Raw genomic sequence first — 23,265 nt, forward strand, 5'->3', positions numbered from 1 at the left:
CTAACTTGGCAAGACCCTATCTCAAAGAAAAATAAGAATGGGATGATGATAGAGCTCCCTGGTAGACCATACCTAAGTCCTCTCCTCAGGATCACAGGGGAAAGTTTTTAATTCCTATCTTTTTTCTATGAGTTAAGGTCACCACAAAAAAAAGGTGGCTTAGGGATAATGCTATATTTTCTAAAAACAAGCCATGTTAAATGGTCAAGTGTTCACATTTCTTGAAAAATTCCCAAGTATTTTGCTTTTGATATTATGGTCATTAGAACTGTCTTTAATTTTATGTTTGCTACTTATTTTCTTATGCACATAAATAACTGATGATATTAAATTTCATTACTGTTCTGAGCTCATCTTTTGCTTCTAATAGTAATTAGTAAACTCCTACATTAAAAATATCCACTTAAAATCCACTTCTACCTCATACCTCATTTTGAAAAACCAAAAAAGTTAGACACCAAGAAACAGAAGTAAGTTGCAATACCCCTTTGACAAAGAGAAAGATACTGGTGAGAATCTCAGAAAAAACTCTATTCCCTAAAATTCAGAAACCAAGAAAAAAGACCATAATCTCCCCCACACACATGATTTTATTCTTTCATTGCTGAATAAAATTCCATTGTGTATATATAATGCAAATTTTTTTATCCATTCATCCACTGAAGGGCATCTAGGTTGGCTCCACAGGATATCTGGGTAAAATGGTGGTTCCATTCTCAGATTTCCAAGGAATCTCCATCCTGCTTTCCATATCGGCTGCACCAATTTGCAGTCCCACCAGCAGTGTATGAGTGTACCATTTTCCCCACATCTTTGCCAACACTTGTTGTTGTTTATCTTTGTAATAGCTGCCATAATAAAATTTTTATTATAGTAAAATTCACAAAGACACACACACTCGGGTTTTGCTTTGGTGTCTCTGAACAAGACCATGTGGAGTAGGAACCTACAAACACGATGTCATCCTACTGCCAGTTAAGAGTAGGAATTGGTCCATGGGCAGAATTCTGGAATCACCCACAGCATCTCCCATAAACTTCAGGTTCAAGGGGGTGTGAGGCCTAGAGATGTCAGAGAAGCCTCACTGTTTTCCTCCCCCTTTCTTGATAGTGATTTCTGGGCCAATAAACTTTGCTCTACTTTGATTACATTTTATGTATTATCTAAAATTCACTCTTGCAAGAACACAAGATCCAAGAAACACAACTCAACCTTTGTATCTCGGGGATCACAACCAGCAACGATGTCAGATTTTTTATTGCTTATTTACTTACTTCATTTGATCTATTTATTAATACAGGTGGACACCAGCAACAGCTCTAGGTCCTGTTGGAAGGTAACAGTCACACACCTACACACAGCATCCTAAGGGGAGACTGTGGAAACAGGAACTCTGACCCTTCATTGTTCATGAGGACTCACCAGCGTCAGAACTTTGAATATTTTATTTTGAGGCAGGGTCTTGCTAAGAGGCCAACTGTGGCCTCTGACTTGTGATCCTCCTGAAGCAGCCTCCCAAATGCCTGGCCTTAACGACATGTGCTGCCAAACCTTGTCCTTTGCTTATTAAAAATACTGCATGGCTGCTAGTTACGTCCCTCCAGTGATATATGTGATATCAGACCCCAAACAATAAAAAACCCCACACAATTACAAAGCTCAAGTCTGACTTTTGCTGTGTGAGGTTGTGTAATGGGAAGGGATTTCAGGGAGAGAGAGGGACATCAGCTCAGTAAAAGTAGGTTCCTTGGTTTTCAAAGCAGAAAACAACTTCATCATTGTCAGGCACATGGACAGTCCTATTTAGAAAACAGATGCACATTCAGGAAAGAACGTGAGGGGCCAGGGATTCAGTGAGGTCGGTAGTGTGCTTGCCCTGCATGCACAAGGTCCAAGTTCAATCCCCAGCACCACAAGAAGAAAGAAAGGAAAAATGTGAGAAAGCTCTAAAGGGAGAGACAGCAAATACGTGGTCTGAGGTGTTGCTATTTGGAGAGGGACATTTAAGTGGGGCTGGACTAGAGATGGGGCCAGAGCAGACTTCTGTACTTTCTCACCCATTTTTCTAAGCTTGCTCACATCGTGCTAGTATATGGCGGTCCAGGAAGCTGGTCTAGGAGAAATGCTCCATTGCAGGGAGTTGCTTTTCTTTTTATTTTAAATCTGATCTTTATTTTTTTAAAATAGTTTTTATTTGGACAGGATACCTTCATTTTATATATTTCTTTTTTATGTGGTGCCAAGGATCGAACTCAGTGCCTCACAGGTGCTTGGCAGGTGCTCTGTCACTGAGCCACAACCCCAGTCCCTTTTTTTATTTCAAGTTTTGTGGGCATTCCTGCATTCTGGTTATTTATGAACCTTCTCCTTTGAGATTCAGTGAAACTTTCTTGTTGGTATCCCAACATTTCTGTCCCAACCAGTCATGTTCCACAGTTCTTTAGGGACCTCAAGTGTTGCTAGAGGAACGATTAAATGATCATTTAGTTATCAAAGCACATTGTGCAGTGTTTTCAGGACGAAAGTCTTAAGAGAATGCTCATTATTAGATTTCTATTTTTACTTATGTATTTAGCCATGGACTCATATGGATTTGCAGTGATCCACAAACCAGCAGATTTCAGAAACTTTTCATGTTGACAGCTCTTTTCAAATGGTTTCATTCGGATTGAGGCACATTTGACTGAGGGTAAACCTTAAGATGCTTTTAAAGTGCTCATGAATTTTCCTGGCTAGAATATTGCAGAGGGTTTTGCCAGTGTTCTCGCCACTCTGCTTCTCTCATTAGAGTTGAAAACCCTCCCAGATGCAAGGAATGCACCCAGAGGCAAGCTCCTGCAGCTGGCCACCCACAGACCCCCACACCCACTGATCCAATTCTCCGTCCCCCATTAATTGGGTGCTGGGTGCTGTTGGATTGTTAATTATTGGGTAAAACCCAGTGTTTTGTTTCCAAGGAGCCCAAGGTCTAGCTTGTTGGTTACTGGAACCACTGGGCTGGTTATTCACTTTTCCTTGCCTCTCAAGACAAATCTGAGCTCCATCCAGGGACCTATATCTAGTGGCACTGGTAGTTTAGGAAAATTTCACATTTTGGTGAAGAAAAGTGACAGCAAGTATAATTAATCATTTCCCTCATGGGGGAAGAAGGGGTTCTGGCCCCAGGGGTCCCTGGCTCTTTCCCTCTTCTCAGCCACATAATCTTCTCCTCATCCTGGGCAGGACAACCGTGTACTGCTCATCCCTGGAATCCTGGGCATGTGGCTTGACCTTCTCAGTTTTCCTTCAAGAGAAATGTTCCCATTTCATAAATGCAGCAAAACTGGTCCCCCAAATACCTGGGCTGCTGTTACTGAGAAGCAAATGTAAAAAATGCTGAAAATGAGGGCTGGGGTTGAGGCTCGGCTGTAGAGTGCTTGCCTAGCACGTGCAAGACCCTGGGTTCCATCCTCAGCACCACAGAAAAAGAAATGGATAGAATAAAGTTATTGGGTCCGACTCGAATAGAATAAAATATTTTAAAAAAATACTGAAAAGGCAACATATCTAGCAATTAGGGAAATGCAAATTAAAACTGCACTGAGCTTCTCTTTCACTCCAGTTACAATAGCAATTATCAAGAATACAGTAACAATAAGTGGGTGAGGATGTGGGGGACAGGGAATGCTCACACCTTGTTCGAGGCACTGCATATTGCTGCAACCCCTCTGGAAAGCAGGATGGAGATTCCTCAAGAAACTAGGACTGGAATCACCATTTGACTCAGTTATCATACTCCTCAGAATATATCCAGAGGACTTAAAATCAGCATACTACAGGGACACAGCTACATCAATATTCATGATAGCAGAACTCACAATAGCTAAGCTTCAGAACCAGCCTAAATGCCCATGAACAGATGAATAGATAAAAAATTGTGGTATGTATACATGGTGGAATATTACTCAGCTTTAAAAAATGTTGACTTCATAACACTGGCCAGTAAATGAATGGAACTGGAGATTATCATGCTAAAGTAAAATAAGGCAATCCCGCCAAACCAAAAGTCACATGTTTTCCCTGACATGTGTTATCTACATCACAAGAGAGGTGGGCAGCACAAAGAGAAGTTCAGTAAATTAGACAAAGGGGCACAACAGGAAGGGAGGAAGATAAGAACAGGAAAGACAGTAGCATGAGTCGACCATAACCTTCCTATTTAAGTATATGAAAATACCTAAGTGAATCTGTCCATCATGCCACCCACACGAATGGGGTCCTAAGGAGAATAAGGTATATTTTATATTTGGATAATTTTACCAAAATGGACTCTATGGCCATGTATAACTAAAAAGAATGAATAAAACAGAAAAAGATAAAAAGTACTTAAAAGGATCATGGGTCCAACTTGATAGAATCATAGCCGGATGAGGAAATGTCTTTAGGTACATTCCAGAATTTTCTAAACCACTGCCCCATTGGATGCTGCCAAAGGTGTTGGAGCCTGTGGGAAGGTGGAGGTTCAGGGCACTGAATGGAGAAGATAGAACCCCCCCATTCATCTGCAGGTGCAGGGGTTCCAGGGGGCAGGTAATCTCGAGGCCTCCATGGTTAACTAAGGCAGAGAGGAGCAGGGTGCATTGGAGTCTATGGAGTTATTTACCAAATTAGGAAAACCTGGAATTGGCTTTCCTGGACTCCCAATCAAACCCAAATTGTTTTTCCTTAAAGAGAGAGACCCTTGAGTCCCTCTTGAGGAGAAGTCTTCTCTGTATTCTGTGACTTTTTGCACCACTGAATTGGGGGGACAAGACCAGAGCTCTCTTTGGAAAAACATTGACTTTGTTTGCATCAAGACAAGCAGGTAGGGTCTGTCTTTTTTGTTGTTTCTTTTTTCTTGTCAAGTGCAGAGTCTTCAGCTGATACTAAGGATGCACACCTGGGCAGGGGGTCTTTGGTTTTAGGAGGAGGCAGGATCCCATTGCCTGGGATCCAGGGGACTGTCAGGAACCAGGGTGGCCTTGATCTGTGCAAGGCTGTTATCCTGTGGCCACCGCAGCCTCAGCAAAAGCAAGGTGTTAAGCAACTCAGTGAGACCCTGTCTCTAAATAAACTTCAAGCTAGGGCAGGGGAAGTGCCCAGAGGTGGAGTCCTCTGAATTCAATCCCCAGTGCGCCAGAGAGCGGGGGAGCCCTGGTGCAGCTGCAGTTTACTCAGGTCTGCACTCTCGGGGTCTCTTCTGTGCTGATCTCCTTACTCTGCCTCCAGCCTCAAGGTGGGCTCCAATAGAGTCAACTCAGCTGGAGGAACATCAGCTCTCAGGCTGCCAACTGGGTGGTAAACTCCTGCAGGGCGCCTGCCAGGTCCCCGTGAGCCTCCACTAGGGGGGAAAGGCCAGTTCTGCTTGGAGAATTTTGCACAGATGAACAGAGGACAAGTCAGCCTTTGGAAGATGCTTTGGGTGGTCTTATTATAGGAAGAGATCCAGGTGATGAAACTTTCAAGAATTGACTTCAGTTTCCTAACATCAAACCCAACAGAGCTTAGAATTCTGGTCACCCTAACCCTAACCCAATGCTGAGACCTCAAAAGGAAAAGAAAAACGAAAAAAGTTGCACCCAAACCCTGCCATTCTTGTTTCCTCCTTGCCTGGAGCGGATATCACCCCCCTGTCACTCAAAAAGAAAGCTCACTGGGCTCAAACTCGGGAAAGCGGAGACTGACTGATTACGTGTCCAATCAGAAGCCCCCGTGCTGAGCGCTGTCCAATCCTGAGCGTAGCCAGCAGCAGGGGGCGGGCCTCCGCGCTGGGAATGGGATTTATTTCTCTGCTGTCCCAGGTTCCACTCAGATTCCTGCAGTTGGACTCCAGGCTTCGCTCTGCCCAGGATCCTGGGTGGCCCTGCCATGCAGGGGCCTAAGCTCCCCAGGGCAGGCTTGGCTGCTGGGCACCAGGAGATGGTGAGTGTGCAGTGGCCCCTGGTGCCTGGACAGGGAGGCTCCGGAGGGAGGCGGGGCAGGGAGTCCCTCTGGCGGGACCGGCTGTGGGGGGAACCCGAGTTGGCCCACCCTGACTCCGGGGGACTCTGCAACCACAGGCCTAAGCCCATTGGGGAGAGTGCCCCTCTGTCCCCCTGGCCAGCCGAGTGGAGAGCGTGACAGTGGCCGAGACTCCTGGTAGCCTCCCCATCCCCTGGGGCAGCCTCAGCCCCTGCTCAAGTCCTATCTCTCTGACAGGTGAGGGAGGCAGCCTGGCGTCTTCCAGGGCTGTGGTGATTGACAGGTAGCAGCACTAGAAGAATCCAATTCCAAGCCAGGCAATGGCGCACACCTGTCATTCCCAGTTGCTGTGGGTGGGGGCTGATGCAGGAGGATTGCGAGGTCAAGGCCAGCCTCCGCAAGTGGGTGAGGCACTTAGAGACTCAGGGAGACCCTGCCTGGAAATCAAATGCAAAATAGGGCTGGTGATGGGGCTCAGTGGTGGAGTGCCCCTGAGTTCAATGCCCGGCACCCCCCTCCCACCAAAAAAATCAAGTTTCCAAACACCATTTTCCTGCAGGAGGGAAGCTGCGGGACCTTGCCTATTCCTAAGCTAGTTTTGTGCAGTTTATTTATTTATTTATTTATTTTGGTGGTGGTTGTGTTTTGGTAGTTAACAGAAGGGTGCTTTACCACTGAGCTCTCTCCCTGGTAGTTTTTAGTTTTTATTCTGCCCGCTGGTCTAGCTAAGTTGCTGAGATTGGCCTGGTTAGGGTTGGATTGATAATGAATTTTCTGTTGCAATTAAGTGTATGATTTTTACAACCACGTGGTTTCGTGGGTGGACTCTGTTGATGTCGGGATTCCTTGATGACAATTGTAACAGAACAGCTTCACAATGCACGTGTTAGGTAATAACTTCTTCTTATTCTTTTTTTCTCTTATAATTTTTTGCTCGTATACTTCAAAAGTTTCTTGGTTAAGTTTACATATATTTAACTTTGTGGATGAAATTTAGGGTTGGATGCTTCCATTAAGAGTAAAGCATGCTGGATTGTTTATTAGTGCATCAGAGTTATACATAATACCACCTGCGTATGGCACCGTGTAAAACTGACCCATGGTATTTTACACTATTTTTAATCTGAATATCCCATGACTATTAATGTATTATCCTGGTCGTATGAACTGATTTCAGCAAGTCCCTGTGGCAGGGGCTATCGTGTCTTTAATGGCAAAACACTTTCCACAAATAATTAAGAAGCACTTAAATTCTTTGAGTTTATTAGAATTCTTTTGTTTCCTAGCTTCATTGATACTGTTTAATTTTCTCTCTGATAGGCTTTTATTTCACATTTCTCAGGTTTTAAAGATGTTGCATTCTTTTTATTCTCATACTCAGTTTGTGTAAGTCACATGATTCTAGACATTTGTTGATGACTTCAATATATTCTGTTTTATTGCAGTAGAAATTTTCAAAATAATTTCTAATTATCTTCTGTATTTCTCTAGTGATCATTTCCTTTTTCATCATGGATTTAAATAATTGGAATATTTCTCTCCTTCTCTACAGTAGCATGGATAAGGTTTTATCAAATGTATTTGTTTTTCAAAGAGCCAACTTTTCATTTTGAAAATTTTTTACAAAATTAAAAATATATGGCAGCAGAATATATTACAATTCTTATTACGCATATACAGTACAATTTTTCATATCTCTGTATATAAAGTAGGTTGACATCAATTCGTGTATTCATATGTGTACTTTGGATAATGATGTCTATTATATTCCACCATCCTTACTAAACCCTTTCCCCTCCCTATTCCTCCCACCACACTGCCCTAAATGGAATTCATCTATTCCTCCCATGCTCCCCCTCCCTACCCCACTATGAATCAGCCTCCTTATATCAGAGAAAATATTCAGCATTTGTTATTTCGGGTTTGGCTAACTTCACTTAGCATTATCTTCTCCAATGCCATCCATTTACCTGCAAATGCCATGATTTTATTTTATTTTTCATTGCTGAGTAATATTCCATTGTGTACAAATGCCACATTTTCTTTATCCATTGATCCACTGAAGGGCATCTATGTTGGCTCCACAGTTTAACTCTTGCGAATTGTGCTGCTAAAAACATTGTGACTGTGTCCCTGTAGTATGCTGTTTTTAAATCCTTTAGGTATAGAACAGGGAGTGGGATAGCTAGGTCAAATGGTGGTACCATTACCAGTCACTTAGTCAATTTTTATTTGCTTCTTTTGTTCCAATTTCATTGATCTCAGCTCTGATTTTAATTATTTTCTGTCCATTACTGCTTTAGGTGTTGATTAATTGTTTTTCCTAGGGCTTTGAGATGTAATTTTAGGTCATTTATTTGACTTTTTCTTTTTTTAAAGGAATGAACTCCATGCAATGAACTTTCCTCTTAGTAATGCCTTCATAGTGTCCCAAATATTTTGATATGTTGTATCTGTGTCCTCATTCACCTCTAAGAATTTTTAAATCTCCTCTTTGATGTTTTCTGCAACCCATTGTTCATTCACTAGCATATTATTTAGTCTCCAGGTGTTGGAGTAGCTTCTATTTTTATCATTGATTTCAATTTTCACTCCATTCTGATCTGATAGAATGCAGGGTAGTATCTTTACTTTTCTGTATTGCTTAGAGTTCCTTTTTGGCATGACATATAGTCTATTTTAGAGAAGGATCCATTTGCTGCTGAGAAGAAAGTGTCTTTGCCTGTTGAAGGATGAAATAGTCTATGTATGTCAGTTAAATCTAAGTTATTGATTGTATTATTGAGTTCTATAGTTTCTGTTTGGCTTTTGTTTGGAAGATCTATCCAGTGGTAAAAGAGGTGTGTTAAAGTCACCCAGAATGATTGTCTTGTGGTCTACTTGGCCCTTAAACTTGAAAAGAGTCTGTTTGAACATAGATGATCAATTGTTTTGGGGGTGTGTATATTTATAATTGTTCTGTCTTGTTGGTATATGGTTCCTTTAAGCAGTGTGTAGTGTCCTTCTTTATCCCTTTTGATCAACTTTCACTTGAAGTCCACATTATTTGATATAACAATGGAAACCCCTGCTTGTTTCCACAGTCCATGTGAGTGGTATGTGTTTTAATATTTATTTTTTGTATATGAACACAATACCTTAATTATTTAGTTTAATGTGGTGCTGAGGATCCAATACAGGGTCTCACATGTGCTAGGCTACTGCTCTATCACTGAGCCCCAGCCCCAGCCTGAGCGACATATTTTTTTCCAACCTGTCACCTTCAGTGTGTGGGTTTCTTTTCCTATGAGATGAGTCTCTTGGAGGCAGCATATTGTTGGTCTTTTATAAATCCAATCTGCCTGTCTTTTGATTGCTGAGTTAGAACTAAACATTCAGGGTTATTATTGAGACGACATTTATATTCCCAGTTATTTTTATTTATTTTTGGTATTTAACTAAGTCAGTTTCTCTTTGATAGGTTTTTCCTTTAGAGTGATACTACCCTTTTCTGATTTTTTATTGTTGTTCATTTCCTCCTCATGGAATATTTTGCCAAGGATGTTCTGTAGTGCAGGATTCTCATTGTAAATTCTTTTAAATTTGTGTATGATGAAAGGTTTTTATTTTGTCATAAAATAACATCTGATTCAAAATCTAGTTGCTAATCAGAATTTAATTTTGCTGGGTATGCTTCTTGGTTGGCATCCATTTCTTTCAGAGCTTGGTTTATATTGTTGCAGGATCTTGTAGATTTATGAGTCTCAGTTCAGAAATCTGAGATCCTGATTGGTTTTCCCCATATGTAATTTGATTCCTTTCTCTTGTGGCTTTTGAAATGCTCTGCTCCTCATGTATGCTAGGTGTTTTCATTATGATGTGCGTTGGTGTGACCTGTAGTGATCTTGTTCATTTGGTGTCCTATACGATCCTTGTATTTGATTTCCCAATCATACTACATGTTTGGAAATTTTTCTGGTATTATTTCATTGAATAGATTGTCCATTACTGTAGTTTAGACCTCTATGCCTTCATCTATCCCAATAGTTGTTAAATTTGGTCTTTTCATATTGTCTCACAATTCTTGAATCTTCTGCTCATGGTTTCTTACCATCTTCACTGGGGCCAACTTTATTTTTTCAAGATTATATATTTTGCCTTCAATGTCAGAGGTTCTGTATTCCAAGTGATCTATTCTGTTGGAGATGCTTCCTATTGAGTTCTAAATTTGGTTTACTGTTTCCTTCATTTCAAGGATCTCTGTTTTGTGGTGTTTTTTTTTTTTCAAAATCTCTATCTCCTTATTGAAGGAATCTTTTGCTTTCTGTATTTGCTTATGTAGCTCTTTATCAAAATGATCCTTTGCTGCCTGTATATTTGCTCTCATATCATCCTTTAATTCACAAAAAATTATGTACCTTCTCCCATTTATCCTGCTATTTTGACCATGGATTCTAATAATGTAGCATCTTTGTTTGGGGTACATTCTTTCTTGGTTTCTCATGTTGTTCATGCATCTTCCCTTCCAGCTCTGTGTTTTTAAGATATATAGCCATGTAGGCTGATAGTTTCCCCAATGGGTTTCAAAACCTTTCTTTTTTGAAAATTTATTTTTTTAAGTACAAGATACAGCGGAATGCATTACAATTCTTATTACACACATGGAGCTCAATTTTTCGTATCTCTGTACAGAAAGTATATTCATGCTAATTTATGCCATTATATATGTACTCATTTCTTTCTGCAATACAACTCTTAATACCCATATATATCACAATTTTTCACATCTCTGGTTCTATATAAGGTATGTTGGCACCAATTTGGGTCTTCATACATGTACTTTGGATAATGGTGTCATCACATTCCACAATCACTGCCAATCCCCTGCCTCTTCCCCTCCCCTCCAACCCCTCTGCCCTATGTGGAATTCATCTATTCCTCCCATGCTCCCCCTCCCTACCCCACTATAGTCAGCCTGCTTATATCAGAGAAACGATTCAACATTTATTTTTTGGGTTTGCCTCACTTCACTTCTCCTATACCATCCATTTACGTGCAATTGCCATGATTTTATTATTGCTGAGTAAAATTGCATTGTGTATACCCCATATTTTTATCCATTCATCCACTGAAGGCCTCTGGGTGGGCTTCACAGTTTGCTATTCTGCATTGTGCTGCCATTAACATTGACATGGCTGTGACCCTGTAGTATGCTGTTTTCAAGTCCTTTGAGAATAATCCGAGAAGAGAAATAGTTGGATCAAATGGTGTTTTCATTCCCAGATTTCCAAGAAATCTCTACACAGTTTTCCATGTCGTTTGCACCAATTTGCAGTCCCACCAGCAGTGTATGAGTGTGCCTTTTCCCCCACATCCTTGCCAACACTTGTTGTTTGTCTTTATGATAGCTGCCATTCTGACTGGAGTGAGATGATATCTTAGAGTGGTTTGGATTTGCATTTCTCTAATTGCAAGAGATGATGAATTTTTTAAAAAAATATTTGTTGATTGATTCTACATCCTTTTCTGAGAAGTGTCTGTTCAGGTCCTTGGCCAATTTATTGATTGGATTATTGATTTTTTTGGTGCTTAGCATTTTAATTCTATATATACTAGATATTAGTTCTCTATCTGATGTGTGAGGGATAAAAATCTACTCCCAGGATGTAGGCTCTCTGTTCACCTCAGATTTTTTTTTCTGAGAAGGAACTTTTTAGTTTGAATCCATCCCATTTGTTGATTCTTGGTTTTGATTCTTGTGCTATAGGCATCTTATTAAGGAAGTTTGAGTGGCCTAGCCCCATGTGATGAAGATTATGGCCTACTTTTTCTTCTATTAGATGCAGAGTCTCTGGTTCAAATCCTAGGTCCTTGATCCAATTTGAGTTGAGTTTTGTGCATGGTGAGAGATAGGGTTTTAATTTCATTTTTTTTTTGAAAATGGATTTCCAGTTTTCAAAGCAATGTTTGTTGAAGAGGCTATCTTTTCTCCAATGCATGTTCTTGGCACCTTTGTCTAATGTAGGATACTTGTAATTTTGTGAGTTAGTCTGTGTGTCCTCTATTCTGTACCATTGATCTACTGGCCTGTTTTAGTCCCAATACCATGCTGTTTTTGTTACTATTGCTCTGTAGTATAGTTTAAGGTCTGGTATAGTGATACCACCTGCTTTGCTCTTCCTGCTTATAATTGCTTTAGCTATTCTGGGCTTCTTATTTTTCCAGATGAATTTCATGATTGCTTTTTCTATTTGTATGAGAAATGTCATTGGGATTTTGATCAGAATTGCATTAAATCAGTATAGTGCTTTTGGTTGTATGGTCGTTTTGATAATATTAATTCTGCCTATGCAAGACTAAGGTAGATCTTTTCATTTTCTAAGGTCTTTTTATTTCTTTCTTTAGGGTTCTGTAGGTTTCATTGTATAGATCTTTCACCTCTTTCGTTAAGTTGATTCCCAAGTATCTTATGTTTTCTTTTTTTGAAGTTACTGTAAATGGGGTAGGTTTTCTTATTTCCTTCTTGAGGCTTTGTCCCTATATACAGAAATGCTTTTTTTTAATGTGTGTTAATTTTTCAAAAGCCTTTTTACCAGTCTTCTTGTCTCCCTTGTGCACAATCACCTTATGAGAATATCTCTGACAAGTCTGATTTGCATCTGGAATTTCTGCCATATTTCACATTCACTGATGGCAGAAAAGTTAGGAGTTGGGCTTTTATTCATTGCTTGGATTATGGTATATATCCTTCACTTCACTCTGATATGGAATATATATACTGTTTTTGGACTTATGTATTTTCTTCTGAATTAGATAATGGAAAGTATCTTATTACATAATTAAAGTCACTCTCCTACATGATAGTCAGTTCTACTAACTCTTAATTCATATTAAAAACTGAATAACGGTTTGGTCCATGTTCTATTGATCTAACAATTTTTATTTCAGGAGCCATTGACATTTGGGGATGTGGCTATTGATTTCTCTAAGGAGGAATGGGAATGCCTGGATCCTGCTCAGCAGAATTTATATAGAGAAGTGATGTTGGAGACCTACAGCAACCTAGTCTTTGTGGGTGAGCATAACTTTCCTTCAAAATTCCTAATTATCATTATTTAATTTTCTTCCCTTGAAGTATATCTTTTGGGAACTTCTCCACAAGAATGTGTTGCAGATTTATGCTTTCAATAAAGAAGATGGGGTAGTTCTTGGTATTGACAAGACAATGTTAATGATGTTTCCTTTCATCCTTAATGTTTTCCTTCGTTGGTATGATGTACATCCTTCACTTGACATATGGTTGACTTAGAGGAATGCACTGATGTCAAATACTGTGGCCCAAATATAGCAGAGGACATAGTTGAGGTAGAGGAGGAAGCCTAAATTCAAAAAGGTTCATTGATACATTATCCAGCAGAAAGCATGTTTGAGAAGCTTTGAATTCTTTCTCTTGTTATTATAGAAAAACCTGTCCTGTGTTCTGTGCTTTAAAATCATATAGTATCCTGCTTTTCCTCCAGTAATGTCTCCATACATTCAAATTAACAACAAAACACTCCCCTTGCCTTGTGAGTGTCAATATTATCTGACGGCTCTTCCAAAATTTAAAAAATATTTTTAGTTGTTAATGAATTTCCTGTTTATCCATATACGGTACTGAGAATTGAACCCAGGGCCTCACACATGCTAGGCAAGCTCTCTAACACTACTCTACAACTGCAGCCCTTCTTCCATTATTTGCAGGAAATTTCTGCACATTTCTGGAGACCTCTAGGTCCACCCATTGTAATACATTACTATCATAAGTCAGTGTCTCTAATCTTATTTGTACATTTTTTCACTCAAATTTCCTTATCAGTGTTCTTTCTGATATGTGTAATGGCTTTTCTGTGAAATTATCTGCCATGGAATGAATGTCAAGTTGGACAAAGACTGCTGTTTTGAGAGATGGTGTAAGTTTTATTTGAGTGAGTGGATTTGTAAAATAATACATCTGTGCATATTTACAATTTGGTTTTTTTTTCTCTTTTTAATTGTATACAGTAGGTTCCATGTTATAGACTGGGTTTCCTCATATCAGTTAATTGCTTCACAAACTAAGATATGTATGATTCTTGTTTGTATTGCCAAAAATATTATATGTGCTTTTGCTTGTATAAATATTAAGCCTCTTTTGTCCATGACTTTTGTATTTTATCTTGATTGGCTTTTCATTCTGCCCATGTACGTAGCAATTGAAATTTTCTATGTATAAGTGTAATGGGGATTGACGGCAGTGATACTCTCATGCTGAACTACACCCCAAGCTCCTTTTCACTCATATTTGGAGAGAGGTTCTCACTAAGTTATTGAGGATGTCTTTAATTTGCAATTCGCCTGCCTCAGACTTCCTAGTAGCTGAGATTACATGCATGCTCATCATTTGTATATGGATGAGCTTGTTCTTATTTATAGGATAAAGACCACATTATTTTAAATGAAGCTTTGAAAAATGTTGCAATTCTCTTTATCTATTAATTTTCAGTGTAATCAAAACCACAAAGTAAAACTTACTGTCTCCAAAATTGTAAATATACAGTTCAGTAACATTAATTCAAATTGCTATGCAATATATCTCTACAAAGTTTACATCTCAAAAATAAAACCACCCCACAATGCCTAGAAAGCAATGGCTCATTTCTGTCTCCTCATCACAAATCTATTCTCTTTTGTTCAGAAAGCTTCTTTTAGTGATGTCATGTTCGTAGAATTCTGCAGTATTCTTTCTGTGACATTTCAGTTAACCTAGTATACATACATATTGTAAAATATATAATTAGAATAAATTCTTTGACTTCAAAGTTCTGTAGTTTCTATATTCCAATATGGCTCATTGTTCTTTTCAAGGGATATTTGGTTTGCGTCCCCATGATGGCTCTGTTTAATAGCAATGTAACAACTCTGGTGTGCAATGTTTTTAATTTGCTATTGATGTGAGGGCTTATTGCCACACTCATTAAGAACTCTGTCTACCTGACTCCATGTTTACATATACAATTGAATGCTGTAACTTTTAGTATAGTTTTTTTTTTTTTTTAGCAGGGAAATAGTCTTATTTGGATTTTGGGTGATATTCACACAATTTAAAGGATTGATTTCTCTGCAAAAAAAAATTAACTATGGGAGGTTGATGAATAGTATATGGAACCTCTAGTTAACTTTAAGTAGTATAAACATCTTTAAATTTAATCTTTCAATTTTGAACAACAGCATGCAAAAGAGTGTTCAATCAACTGACACATATTTAGGGATTTTTGAAAATCCCTACTACTTTAACTTCAAATATTTATTCCATGTTGGTAACAAAATAACTATCACTTAAATATTTATTAACCTTTGTTTTAATATATAAACTTGATCTAACCAGCATAATATCCCACTTGTGATTAAGAACAGGGATTCTATAAGTCTATAGTAGTTTCAAAATATTTTCAAAGTCTTATGCTTTGCAATTACCATTATGCTTCACTGTATTTCCCTTTTCAGTAAGTGGGGATTGATGTCTCTTAGTATGACGGTGATTCTTTGTTTTAATTCAACCCTCTCAGTGTTTTCTTTGTGTGTTTGGGAAGCATGAAGTACGTAGTGAATGTATTTACTCTTAATTCAGAACCTAGGGAAAGGGTCCTTTTCTCTCTTTTCCCTCTTTTCAAAGTTATTTTTAATTTAAAACATCTTCTATGTCCTATAACTGTCTTAAACTATGTTTTGTGTGGTATAATTTAAATAGCCCAGGTTTTGTTCAATCACTTTTGTATGTGTCATTATTATATCCTTTTGCTTTCAGTATGTGTGTGTTCTTAGATTTAGAGTATCCTGTAGAGTACCTACAGTTGCAATATTTAGAGTTAATTCAGATATCCAAGTTTTGTTTTGATCAGAATTTTGTAATCTTGCAGTTGCCACAAAAACTCTAAAGATGAAGAATCTCCTACTCATACTTTGTATGAGTATCAACTTGACTTCACTTTATTAAAAAACTGAATATATTTATGTGTTCTTTTAAAATTATATTTTTGTTACAGGTATATATGCCTATTAACAGTATTGTTGTTATGCTTTTTTCTTTGAAATTCTATTGCAAAATTACGTGTTTTATGACCCATCATTACAATAAAATAGAATTGTTTTTGCCAAGAAATGTTTAAAATTTTATATGACTTATGATGCTGTGCACTTACATTTTATTATGAAGGATTACTTTAGTACTTTTTGGAGAACAGATCCAGTGTTGATGAATAGTGTGTGTATTTTTATATGTTTAAAGTCTTCATTTTCCTTCTCTTTTGAAAGGTAGTAGCTGTGAATATAATGTCTTGGTTGATAATTTTATTCTTTCATCCCTTGAATATAGATAGACTCGAATTCCTTCCTGTTTTGTGAAGTTTTGACTAAGGATTTCACAATTATATAGTTACACATTTCTAGGTAACCCATCTTTTTCTCTTGGATGCTCTCAGTATCCTGAGTTTTTAAACTTGGACTAAAACCTACTTTGAGTCTTTACAACTTGGAGAAAACTGAGCTGCTTGGATGTTTCATATTTTCTATTTTCTGAGATGTGTTTATTAGTACTGGAAAGAGAAATAAAGGGTGATTTAGCACTTTGCATTTTTTACTTTGGCCTTCAAATTTTGATGCTCTAGCTCAACCTCCTATATTGCTATGTACAACCACCCCTGACTCTTTCAGACGTTTTCTAAAGAACATTTTTCAACATACATTTTCTGCTTATTACTATTAACAATTCTTGACTAATTTTTATTCTGTTTTTTTGTGTGTTGGTTTAGTTCAGTAAACTTATTTTAAATGATAATTGACTATTCCCTTTTAGTGATTCATAACTTTGCTTACAGTTGATTTAGCCATGTTTTTTTCTGTTGGTAATCAGGAAGCCCTTTTTGAACAGTCCCCAAATATTCACATATTTTATGTTTTTATATTTTAATGAAACAGAAGAAAGTTGGTAGATTTTTAAAATATATTCTAAAGGAGGAAAATCTTTGTGTAACACAATGTATTTTTCTCTACTATATTACTCTCCATAATAATGTACTCATCTTGGATACTGTGAACACAAAGATGATTAGGAAAATCTTCAAAATAATTTTGTGTGTGTATTTTTATTTGATTTATATATTTCTACAGTAATGATGGACTTGGATTTAATAATCCACTCCCCTGCTGATGTTATTTTTTGCTGTAATTTCTTAGGTTTGCAAAATATACTCAGCCCAGTACAGTAAGTAAACATGTTTGTTATTTTTATTTATTACAGCCATGACTTCTCATCATCCTCGACAAATTTTACCAGAGCAGGGAATAAAAGAGAGAGAGGGAAGATATGGAAAGTGTGACTTTGACTATTTACAACCAAGAAAACAATGGGAAAATATAGGTGAGAGTAAAGTTCAAAAATTGTATTATAATAGACAAAATCAATCAGTAGTCCCTATTTATGATAAAAATTTTATGGTCAGAAGACACCAGAGACAATTAATATCTGAAACAAAAATTCAATGTATTCCATTATTTTGAGGAGATTTATATGTCTTTAAGAATAAATCCACAGCCATTTTTGAACTGAAAGGCAATGTGGAAAATTTGAAATCTAGTCCATGCATCAGTTTTCAACTTAGCCTATTATAAAAGTAGCACTGAGTTAAAATTCCAATCAAACATTTGCACAGAATAGTTATTTCTAAAAGTGATCCTTTTGGGAGTTTCTTTTTAAAATGTACATTTTTCTGAAACAAAAGTTGAATTTCTCCTTGTGCCCAAATGGATAATATTAAGAATTGTAGAAAAGTTACTACTTCCCCACTATTGCTCAATGACAATTCTGATACAGATTTCTGGAAAGTGCACTATATAGATAATGCTATAAGTAACACAAAAAGCCATGTCTCTACCGTGAGTAATGACCAGTATATTTATATTGGTGATAAAAATTATGAATATAGAGAAATCCTAGTCCTTGTCTAAAGGAAATTTACCAAGATGAAAAATGTAGGAAAGTCTTGCTTTAGTGATCAAAACCTAGTATTCATTAAAATATTCATAGCCAAGACAAAACCTGCAAGTGTAAGATATGTGAAAGGGCTCTTAACCACAGTGCAGAGCTTGATTAATACAAGAAAATTTATAGAGAAAGAGAGCCCTATAAGTATAGAAGATATTGAGACAGAAAATGCTTTGATATATTTTTTAAACACAACAGATAGTATGACAGTGATAAATTCTACAAATTTAAAGAATGTGAAAAAACTTTTAGTGAAAAGTTACAACTTGTTAAGTATCAGAGGATTTAGACTTAAGGAGAGACCTGTAAATGTAAAAAGTGTGGGAAAGCCTTAAAAAGTTTTTCAACACTTACTCAACACCAAAAAATTTATTCTGCAGAGAAAACCTACCAATGTGAAGAATGCAATGCACTCAAGAACTTTACTCAACATCACAGTGTTCATACAGAAGATATGCCATGCAAATGCAAAGAATGTGACAAAACTTCTAATAAAAGCTCAAATCTTATTTGTCATCAGTGGACAAACCCTGGAATGATGCCCCACATATGTAAACTATTTTGCCAAGGTTTCAGTCAAAACCCAAGCCTTAAAAATTACCAGAGAATTCATACCGGAGAGAAGCCCTACAAATGTAAAGTGTGTGGCATGAGCTTTAATAGAAACTCAAATCTTGATCGCCACAACAGGATTCATACTGGAGAGAAGCCCTACAAATGTATAGTGTGTGGCAAGAGTTTTAATAGAAACTCAAATCTTGATTGCCACAACAGGATTCATACTGGAGAGAAACCCTACAAATGTAATGTGTGTGGCAAGAGTTTTAGTGAAAAATCATCACTTACTCAGCACCAGCGAATCCACACTGGAGAGAAGCCCTACAAATGTAAAGAGTGTGGCAAAGCTTTTAATAGCATCTCTCAGCATAATTGTCACAAAAGGATTCATACTGGAGAGAAGCCGTACAAATGTAAAGTGTGTGGCAAGAGTTTTAATAGAAACTCAAATCTTGATCGCCACAACAGGATTCATACTGGAGAGAAACCCTACAAATGTAATGTGTGTGGCAAGAGTTTTAGTGAAAAATCATCACTTACTCAGCACCAGCGAATCCACACTGGAGAGAAGCCCTACAAATGTAAAGAATGTGGCAAAAGTTTTAATCAAAAAATAGATCTTATTCGACACCTGAGAATGCACACTGGAGAGAAGCCCTACATGTGTACAGTGTGTGGCAAAAGTTTCCGTCACAAATCATCACTTACTCATCACCTGGGAATCCACACTAAAGAGAAGCCCTACAAGTGTAAAGAGTGTGGCAAGAGTTTCAATCAAAAATCATCATTTACTCAGCACCAGCAAATCCACACTGGAGAGAAGCCCTACAAATGTAAAGAATGTGGCAATAGTTTTAGTAAAAAAAATAGTACTTACTCGGCACCTGAGAATCCACACTGGAGAGAAGCCCTACAAATGTAGAGAATGTGGCAAAGATTTTAATCAACAATCATCACTTACTCGACATCAGAGAACCCATATTAGAGAGAAGTCCTATAAATGTGAAGAATGGCAAAGCTTTTAATATTGAAGATCACATCTTACTAAACATTATAGATTTTACACTGGAGAGAAGTTTTACAATGAAAACATTGCATCAGTGTCTTTCAGCATGAATCAACCCTATTTCACAGTAGTTCAACACTATTTCACACCAGAGAGATGATAGCACAGAAATCATATAAATATAAAATAGGTGACAGAGTCTCCAATAGTTGTTCACATCCTACTCAGCACCTCAGATTTCATACGAGTGAGAGGATGTATGCAAAAATTTTTGCAAAGCTTTTGGCCATTGATCCATCATTTTTAAAACACTGGAGGATTTATATCATATAGAAACCCAAAGAATGTGTCCAAGACTGTATTCAAATTTCCGACATTTTTTAATTACTGACCTCATATCTGTAGCAAATATGGAGTAGCATCTGTTCAAAGTGTGTACCTTAGATAACAGCAAAACATTTACAAAAACACCTTGACAAATATAAAGATGGTAGTAAGTTTCATATCTATAGCCCATCCCTTGAAGTATTTGGGATTTAGGAGGGAAAAAATCATTCAAATGTAGAAAATTGGTAATCGCTTTGGACATTTGCTGAAAATTTTCTTAACATCTTTAGCTGATATTGTAGAAATAAGGAAATACAAGTATAGAATTGTGCATCCCTAAAAGGATATAATTTTAGTATAAATCAACAATTACTAAAGTCTCATTTTTCACAACTGGAGAAATAATAATACTCAGAGTTGATTATTTCAGAAGTCTCTTAAGATTTATATGAAATTTAAAATTTAAAATTTTCAGAGCTCCTTAAAGTTAGGGACACTTAATCAGTAAACTACATCCTCAGATTTTTTTCTTTTTTATTTAGAGATAGGGTTTGCTAAGTTGCATAGGTCCTCACTAAGTTATGGAGCCTGACTTTGAACTTGAAAAGCTTCTCACATCCCTAGGGTCAAAGCATGGTCCACCATGCAAGTTTTACAGAGCGTTTTTACTTATATTTCATAACAGATGTAATTTGTTGCTAAATAAAGTGTGAATTTCTTTTTTTTATTGTTGGTTGTTCAAAACATTACATAGTTCTTGGTATATCATATTTCACATTTTGATTCAAGTGGGTTATGAACTCCCATTTTACCCCATATACAGCTTGCAGAATCACATCAGTTACACTTCCATTGATTTACATATTGATATACTCATGTCTGTTGTATTCTGCTGCCTTTCCTATCCTCTACTATCCCCCCTCCCCTCCCCTCCCCTCCCCTCCCCTCCCCTCCCCTCTTCTCTCTCTACCCCCACTACTGTAATTCATTCCTCCCCCTTGTATTGTTTTTCCCTTTCCCCTCACTTCCTCTTGTATGTAATTTTGTATAACCCTGAGGGTCTCCTTTCATTTCCATGCAATTTCCCTTCTCTCTCCCTTTCCCTCCAACCTCTCATCCTTGTTTAATGTTGGTCTTCTTCTCGTGCTCTTCTTCCCTAGTCTGTTCTTAGTTACTCTCCTTATATCAAAGAAGACATTTGGCATTTGATTTTAGGGCTTGGCTAGCTTCGCTTAGCATAATCTGCTCTAATGCCATCCATTTCCCACCAAATTATATGATTTTGTCATTTTTTAATGCAGAGTAATACTCCATTGTGTATAAATGCCACATTTTTTTTATCCATTCGTCTATTGAAGGGCATCTAGGTTGGTTCCACAGTCTTGCTATTGTGAATTGTGCTGCTATGAACATCGATGTAGCAGTGTCCCTGTAGCATGCTCTTTTTAGATCTTTAGGGAATAGACCGAGAAGGGGAATAGCTGGGTCAAATGGTGGTTCCATTCCCAGCTTTCCAAGAAATCTCCCTACTGCTTTCCAAATTGGCTGCACCAATTTGCAGTCCCACCAACAATGTACAGGTGTACCCTTTTCCCCACATCCTTGCCAGCACTTATTGTTGTTTGACTTCATAATTGCTGCCAATCTTACTGGAGTGAGATGGTATCTTAGGGTGGCTTTGATTTGCATTTCTCTGACTGCTAGAGATGGTGAGCATTTTTTCATGTACTTGTTGATTGATTGTATGTCCTCCTCTGAGAAGTGTCTGTTCAAGTCCTTGGCCCATTTGTTGATTGGGTTATTTGATATCTTATTGTCTAATTTTCTGAGTTCTTTATATACTCTGGATATTAGGGCTCTATCTGAAGTGTGAGGAGTAAAGATTTGTTCCCATGATGTAGGCTCCCTATTTACCTCTCTTATTGTTCCTTTTGCTGAGAAAAAACTTTTTAGTTTGAGTAAGTCCCATTTGTTGATTCTAGATGTTAACTCTTGTGCTATGGGTGTCCTATTGAGGAATATGGAGCCCGTCCCCACGGTATGTAGATCGTAGCCAACTTTTTCTTCTATCAGATGCCGTGTCTCTGATTTGATATCAAGCTCCTTGATCCATTTTGAGTTGACTTTTGTGCATGGCGAGAGAAAGGGATTCAGTTTCATTTTGTTGCATATGGATTTCCAGTTTTCCCAGCACCGTTTGTTGAAGATGCTATCCTTCCTCCATTGCATGCTTTTAGCCCCTTTATCAAATATAAGAAAGTTGTAGTTTTGTGGGTTGGTTTCTGTGTCCTCTATTCTGTACCATTGGTCCACCCACCTGTTTTGGTACCAGTACCATGCTGTTTTTGTTACTATTGCTCTGTAGTATAATTTGAAATCTGGAATCGCTATACTACCTGATTCACACTTCCTGCTTAGTATTGTTTTTGCTATTCTGGGTCTTTTATTCTTCCACATGAATTTCATGATTGCTTTCTCTATTTCTACAAGAAATGCCGTTGGGATTTTGATTGGCATTGCATTAAACCTATAGAGAACTTTTGGTAATATCGCCATTTTGATGATGTTAGTTCTGCCTATCCATGAACAGGGTATATTTTTCCATCTTCTAAGGTCTTCTTCAATTTCTCTCTTTAGGGTTCTGTAGTTTTCATTGTATAAGTCTTTCACCTCTTTTGTTAGGTTGATTCCCAAGTATTTTATTCTTTTTGAGGATATTGTGAACGGAGTGGTTGTCCTCGTTTCCATTTCAGAGGATTTGTCGCTGATATACAGGAATGCCTTTGATTTATGCGTGTTGATTTTATAACCTGCCACTTTGCTGAATTCATTTATTAGCTCTAATAGTTTCTTTGTAGACCATTTTGGGTCTGCTAGGTATAGAATCATGTCATCTGCAAATAGTGATAATTTAAGTTCTTCTTTTCCTATTTTTATGCCTTTAATTTCTTTCATCTGTCTAATTGCTCTGGCCAGTGTTTCGAGAACTATGTTGAACAGAAGTGGTGAAAGAGGGCATCCCTGTCTTGTTCCAGATTTTAGAGGGAATGCCTTCAATTTTTCTCCACTCAGAATGATGCTAGCCTGAGGCTTAGCATAAATTGCTTTTACAATGTTGAGGTATGTTCCTGTTATCCCTAGTTTTTCGAGAGTTTTGAACATAAAGGGATGCTGTACTTTGTCGAATGCTTTTTCCGCATCTATCGAGATGATCATATGGTTCTTATTTTTAAGTCTATTGATGTGGTGAATAACATTTATTGATTTCCGTATATTGAACCAGCCTTGCATACCAGGGATGAATCCTACTTGATCATGGTGCACAATTTTTTTGATATGTTTTTGTATCCGATTC

The 23,265-nt window shown here is 37.6% G+C and overlaps 1 protein-coding gene across 1 annotated transcript in view; it reads left to right on the forward strand.

Moving 5' to 3' along the window:
• Nucleotides 1-23,265, forward strand: part of LOC113177613 (uncharacterized) — a 99,411-nt gene that overhangs the window by 9,367 nt on the left and 66,779 nt on the right. The window contains exon 2 of the mRNA XM_077793506.1: nucleotides 18,794-19,428. Within this exon, the coding sequence (XP_077649632.1) occupies nucleotides 18,794-19,428 (635 nt within the window). The remainder of the gene's footprint in view (nucleotides 1-18,793; nucleotides 19,429-23,265) is intronic.

This window comes from Urocitellus parryii, chromosome 16, assembly GCF_045843805.1.
Source record: "Urocitellus parryii isolate mUroPar1 chromosome 16, mUroPar1.hap1, whole genome shotgun sequence".
Classification (NCBI taxonomy): domain Eukaryota; kingdom Metazoa; phylum Chordata; class Mammalia; order Rodentia; family Sciuridae; genus Urocitellus; species Urocitellus parryii.